Genomic DNA, 6,724 nt, shown 5'->3' on the forward strand with positions numbered 1-6,724 from the left:
TTTGGGCATAAACATTTGATGCCAATCCAACAAATTAAGGCAACCAAAATTAAACCAGCAGAGATTCCTAGCGGGAGCCCTATTTTTAGTCCCAGGTTCGATCTCTTAGGTACTGTAGCTACAGTATCCTCTGTTCCTGCAATATGTTTAGAATAAGTAAGAGTTGGTCAAAATAAGGTATAAATGATTTCAGTAAAGAATTTGTGCACTATATTGTGCATGGCTAATCTCATATTCACTCGCCTCTCAGAATTAAAGGTTATTCATATCAATTATACATAAAATATAAAATATAAATGGTTCGGGTTATGTTAGTTTACACTTCAAGAGCGCAAGACGACTCTCTCGTATTTGAAATCTCGACTCACCGACTAAGCTTTTACAGCTTACTGTAACCGTAATCTTCTTCTTACTACTTAGAAGAAGGGGGAAAGTGGAACTTTCGCATTCCTTCACCACCTCGCATCCTAAAATGAAAACAGTCAGAAAATATACAATTATTTTGTATCATGCAGCATAAGCTCTAGCTAATCCTGAATATATTGGTCTCGATTGAATTATCGGTATACTTTGCTCATCATTTTATTAAGGGGACCTATTTACAGACTTAATAGAACATACTTTATATTTGCTGTATTATAACTTAAGATGGCACTCACCCTCATACTGCGCTTGGAGACCCTCCAGCTCTTCCTTGCTCAGATCTGCGCTGCTCATCCTGACACACTCTTCGAGGTCCTCGTGGGCTGTGTCGGAAATGACGAGCCCGACGAGGACCAGGATCAAAATCAGCTCAGAAATATTCATTATATCAGTTTAAATTAGGTGTGCAAATGATGGTGTAAACTACGGAACTGAACAGGTCACAAGTGCGAGCACTGGTACCCTGTGTCACGTGACGATGTAGCAAGCATTCATGCCTCGTTAGACATCTGCCAGGGTCCAATTACTCCATATAAGGAGAACTGCAGTTGGGTTCATACTGGATCAGAGTCACGTGATAGAAGTAGTTGTCACGTGACCTCATTTCCCAGACTATAACAAGCATTCATATCTCGTTAGACGTTTGGCAGGGTTATTCAATATTAGAATAACACTAGAATTTAACCATGGATATGGATCAGAGTCACGTGATACTGATAGAAGCGCTGGAAAGTTAATGTTAATTTAGGGTAATGGATATTAATATTTACTTTACTTTACGTTGGTTAGCTGCAAGGCAGCAGGGTCATATATAAAAATATAAAACCACCGTTTTACCTTTACTTCGGACAACCATGGCCGGCACCAGTACTACAGGAACCCGAAGGATCGATAACTAAGGCGATTAAGGTAAATATTACACCACACTTTCTTCGCCCGTGGCTCCGCTGTATAGATCATGTACATCTTCTCATTTGACCCTCACACACGATTTCTGGAGCGTTCGGCTGAGTAGATAATATATATATATAAATAGCCATTTATTTTGGGCTGCACGATTTTGTTTATGTAGGATCAACAGCACTCTTTAGAATTATCTGAATTGGAACCGCTATATAAATAGCCATTTATTTTGGCTGCACGATTTTGTTTATGTAAGATCAAATTTTAAATCAAAGACTGATCGACATGGTATGAAATATGAAACTACTTTAAAGGCTACGACATGGTATTTTGCTCAATATCAACTTTAATTTTAGCAGTTTTGGTAGGTATTATCAAATTGTCAAATGAAGATATTGATAAAAGAGTTTATTTAGCCATGGATATAATAGAAATTAAAAATTATGTTACAGAGACCTATGTATTTTGAAAGTCATGATTGACCCTATATATTTTAGGTCATTCATAACTTAACACAAAAAAGAATTGTAATCAAACAAATTATCTATACCAGATCGGTTCAAAATAAGTATAACTTAAGCTGGTTGATGAATGTAATGTTTGAAATTGGTAGATGTAGCAATGTAATCTATATATATTTGGTTTGCATGCACATTCAGTCTCAGCTCTTGGAGAAAACTGGCTTGGAGGACATTCTCAGTGCTTGTGACATATCTGTAGTTTCACCTTCAAATGCTGTTCTCAGTGTACCTATGATTACACGCGCACGCTACATGATGGAGGTAAATGTTTAGAAGTTGAGCCAGATGACTCCAAAATTATAAATTGTGTCTTTGAACGCAGAATTGTGCGAAGAAATATTTACGAGTCTTACATCCTGAGCCTAATGTTACGTTGATCGTAATGTTATAGACATTACAGTTTTCATATAATGCCAGGTTATTGCGATCACACTAGAAGTTCTCAAAAGGAAAGCATACGAAGATTCGTGCAGTGATGTCGAGATAGATGCCTGGAGTGCTAACTGCTTCTCAAAATATGTCAATTTCGCTTACTGGGAGACGGTTCTAGAATTTCAAATAACAGTCCTGGCTTTTATGAGGTAAAGAAAACAGACAAAAATAGATATGTGTATATATTATTATAAAATTGTGATTTATAATCTGTATAGGGGGCATTTATGCTGTCAATATTGGATACATTATGATCGTTATCTTCCAGGTCAATACGAGAGAGAAATTTCGAGAAGAGTAGGGCTCTGTTGTCAGCACTGACAAAATACTTCTTTGCCCTCGATCACACCAATTACGCTCGATGGACCCCAGTGAGCCTATTTGACTTAGAGAACTTTAAAAAGTTGATTCCAGACGAGTATGAGCAAGTGAAGAATTTCTTCACTGTGACCAAAACTCGATCGAAACATTCTGCCATTGCTTTAGACCAAGCCCATGAGCAGAATAACGCAAAGATAAAGGATATCAAGGGTGGTCTAGCTTTCCTTTGTTCCGACGATAAGACGACAATATTGAAATGGGGTCTTTCCAGTCCAGAATTCCTTAGGCTACAGGAGGAATACGAAGCAGCCGTGAACCCTACGGCGCCTCCAACTGATGTAAAGAAACATCATAGTGACTCTGTTACCCACCAAAATGAGTTTCTAAAGAACATCAAGAAACTTGAAATGGCTGTTGGGGGTGTTTTAAACCCATTCGCTTCGGAATCGTCCACACTACGTTCATTAAGAGATGGAATGGAGATCCCACAGTCAGCTGAGATTGAAAATTCAATCAGGACTCTTAAGGCAGTTGGTAATGAACAGTATAAAGAGTATGTAACAGAACGGCTACTCAAACCACTACCTGAGAGGAAGCCTATTACTGACGCTATTCACAAGAACAGTCTCATCTTACCCAAAAACAGCAATGCTGCAGAAAAGAAAGGGCAAGGGTTATCAGATCGAGACGAGAAAGCCCTTGTTCGTGATCTGCAAGTTATTGGTCTTCTAAGACAAAATGAAGTTAAAGATGCCCTTAGGTTAACATTCGTTTATTACAACAATTTTACAATCCCAATTATCTAAAATTTGAATTTTTCTGAACAGTTTAATCTATCAGCTATTATTCCGCATTTCAATATTTTGACTTTTCAAAAGATAAGCGATTGAATAGATAAATTAATATGTTATCTTAGTATCAATAAAATAGCCGATTTACGATTCAGGTACGAGCCTAAAGGTTTTCCCTTGGTGTTTATGACGAAAGGAAAAATGTACCAAAACCAAAAGTCAGCAGTACTAGACCGTTTCAAGGCATATAGTGCGAACCTTGAGCGACCTGATGTTGAAGTGGTCGTTGTAGACTTAGCTCACTACCTCTACATGTTTTCAAACAGAACAGGAGTCACGCTCATCAGACATATGTTCAATGTAAGTGCTCTGCTATGCCACTAATAAGCTCCTTCCTTCTTTCTGAAAAGCCAACACTAAGGTTTCGACGTTTGCGTCAACCCTCCTATTGTGTCAGAAAAACGTGGATTACTCTTCCATTAAATGATAGTTCAGTCCTTAAAAAGTATACTTGTTTTGGAAACTGGATCTGAAGTTTTACCCTGATTTTAAAATTTCTCCTGTTTCAAATTATTATAAAACCGAGAGAAGTTGCAGTTACTGCGGGCCTTCTGTTTGGAATCAGCTTCCTTATCAATTGAGAACATTGACCGATATTGCTTTGTTTAAAAAGAGACTAAACACTCATCTCTTTGGAAAGGTATTCATATAAGTATCATATAATATCTTTAAATTCATTAAAACCATACTTCATAAAAAATAAGTTCTTATTTACATGTTCAAGAGTCGCTTTAGATGGCTTGAACTGAATCTTTAGGTTTTGAGTTTTTTGGCCATAAAGCGATGTATACATTTATAGTTATTATTATTATCATTATTCACCAGGAGATTTGGAACGCAATTGAATCCTTGGTGCAGAAGCATAAATGCAAGACACTTGCTTTGGTGCAAGATCGGTATGATGTCCCAAATCCACTAAAGGCTCAACGTGGATCCGGTCTTCGCCAGCGTGTGACACTAGACTCCCCGGTTTGTTTACATCATGTGTTGGTAGATTTTATAACAACCGTATTTATAACACTTCTTCAGAAATATTGCATCCATTTAATTGAGCATTCAATCAAACTCCAGAAATCACCTAGATGCGACTTAATCTAATCCGGTTTTCTTTTCAGGTGCCCAGCCACTTTAGGGAAGATTATATGAAGAATCCTCAGAACAAAGAAGAGCTGTACGAAATGTTCATGACGTTTTTGCATGAACGGTCGTTAGAAAAGGCGGAGATGAGAATCTATGTCACCAAAAACTCTAGAGTTCTCTCAAATAGAGGTCCATCCTTTTTTGAGCCAAGCAACCACATCGAAGCTGACACCCGTGTGGCTCTCTTCGTGAAAGATGCGTTGCAAAAAAACTTCAAGAGAATTCTTGTGAGAACTGGTGACACTGATGTCATATTTATTCTTGTTGGACAGTGTCGAAAGTTTCTGCTGTTGAATAAGAACCTGCAACTCTTTGTTGATATGCACACAAGTTCGTCTAATAAGGGTTCTTCCAGTTACATCGATATAGTGAAAATAGCGACTTCTATTGGAATCAATAGGTCTGTCGGACTACCTCTTCTTCACGCCTACTCTGGATGCGATTATACGCCCAGCTTTTACGGTATTGGAAAATCGAAGTGGTTCGATACATACTTGTTACACCCAGAAGTCATGGACATGTTCACAAGGATTGTGGAGAATCCTGAATCAGTACAAGAAGCAGAAATCGTCAAGATAACACAGTATACCTTAGCTGTGTACGGGGTGGATGATCCTAAAAAAGGCCTGCTAGAGGGCAGATTTGATCGACTTACTTCAAAGAAAATCAACACCTTTCGTTCGCTGCCGCCATCACCTGGTGCTGCAATCATCCAATTCCGTAAAGCTGTTCATATTGCAGCACATATCTGGGGCAAAGCGTGTGAACCTGAAATAACTCCGCCAGATATGTGCAGCCCACTACAAGGGTGGAAGAAGGTCGGCGAGAACGTGGAACACATTTGGACTGTAACACCTGAGCCAACTGACAAGGATCGCTACGCTTGCTGCAAGAAGACATGTGGTTGCAGAAGAAAGCAGGACATTTGTCAAGGAAGATGCTCCTGTCGTGATGCAGACATGCCTTGTCTTTATTTATGTAAATGCAGAAGGAAATGTGCAAGTTAACGTCTTATATCAACGTTGATCCAAAATGTATATATAGGAAAACCTATTAACAATTAATATTGTAACCTTGATGCCTGCATCATAAAGATTTATTTTGAAAATGATAAAATTAGGACACTCTAATATATTTCTAACCCTTTTTCTAACAGCTTTACATGTCCAGTCCACATTAAGCCTTATTTCAAGGGAAAAAGTTGATTTCAGATATTATTATTCATATTTGAAAGTAATACGTGAATCGTAAGAAGATTTATCTTCAAAAACATGTTCGATTTACTGATTAGATCGGTGGCATCTGTAGAATATAGTGTTTATGTGGATCAATCTGTTAAAGCAGGGCTACTGTATCATTTTAACATTAATTTTGCATAGTGACGATACATTTATTCTGCCTCCTGTAATTATCTATTTCTCCAGTACAGTGTTACGGTACCACGAGGTTTTTAGCGCGGATATCGTGCTAGATACGGCACGCGCGGCAACCGAATCAGATTTAAGTGCAATTTTTTCATTGTAAACACTACATACAACGCGCAACACGTTCTACGAGGTCTAAATTTTTGAGGTCTGTAACACTGGAATGGAGCAATATTTAGACGATCTGACACTTTCTGGGGCCTTAGCAACCTAAGAGAAATTAGGGGAACAACTCAGAACAAATTTTTAGTCGAAATTCTGGTGTCTGTCGATGTCCGAAGTTTTGGCAGTAAAGTGATCACAACACAGCTTCTGAAGGCTCTAGAAGGTTCCCGATACCGTCAGAGTGTTCAGTACACTCCATTCTATCATATAAAAACCCTAAAAGAAGTCCCAGGGCTCGAGCAAAAAAGCGTGATATTTGCCCGTAAGAGCCTCTACTAACAAGGCCCCTGCGAGCTGCCAGTAAGATTTCCTGGCCTGACCTTAGGACCTTATATTGAAAACTTAAGTGCTATTTTAACATGTTATACTGGTAAAACCAAAAACATTTGACCGTAAACGGGTTCAACTCGGCGATCATTTTGATTCTGATAGGTTATTAATATATGATATAAATTATAACATATAATTGTTTATATATTATAACTTAACGGGTGATACTCGTAAACAGTAAAATATTTGTTCCATATATTGGACCGTCGACGAG

The 6,724-nt window shown here is 38.2% G+C and overlaps 1 protein-coding gene across 1 annotated transcript; it reads left to right on the forward strand.

Moving 5' to 3' along the window:
• Positions 1-3,705: 3,705 nt before the first annotated feature.
• LOC134825850 (uncharacterized) lies at positions 3,706-6,028 on the forward strand. The gene is made up of 4 exons (XM_063838040.1): positions 3,706-3,751; positions 3,989-4,091; positions 4,277-4,420; positions 4,567-6,028. Exon 4 carries the CDS (start codon positions 4,594-4,596, stop codon positions 5,596-5,598), a length of 1,005 nt encoding a protein of 334 aa, XP_063694110.1. The 5' UTR covers positions 3,706-3,751; positions 3,989-4,091; positions 4,277-4,420; positions 4,567-4,593; the 3' UTR covers positions 5,599-6,028.
• Positions 6,029-6,724: the final 696 nt, after the last annotated feature.

This window comes from Bolinopsis microptera, unplaced genomic scaffold (genome assembly GCF_026151205.1).
Source record: "Bolinopsis microptera isolate Bmic1 unplaced genomic scaffold, MBARI_Bmic_1.0 sca163, whole genome shotgun sequence".
Lineage (NCBI taxonomy): Eukaryota > Metazoa > Ctenophora > Tentaculata > Lobata > Bolinopsidae > Bolinopsis > Bolinopsis microptera.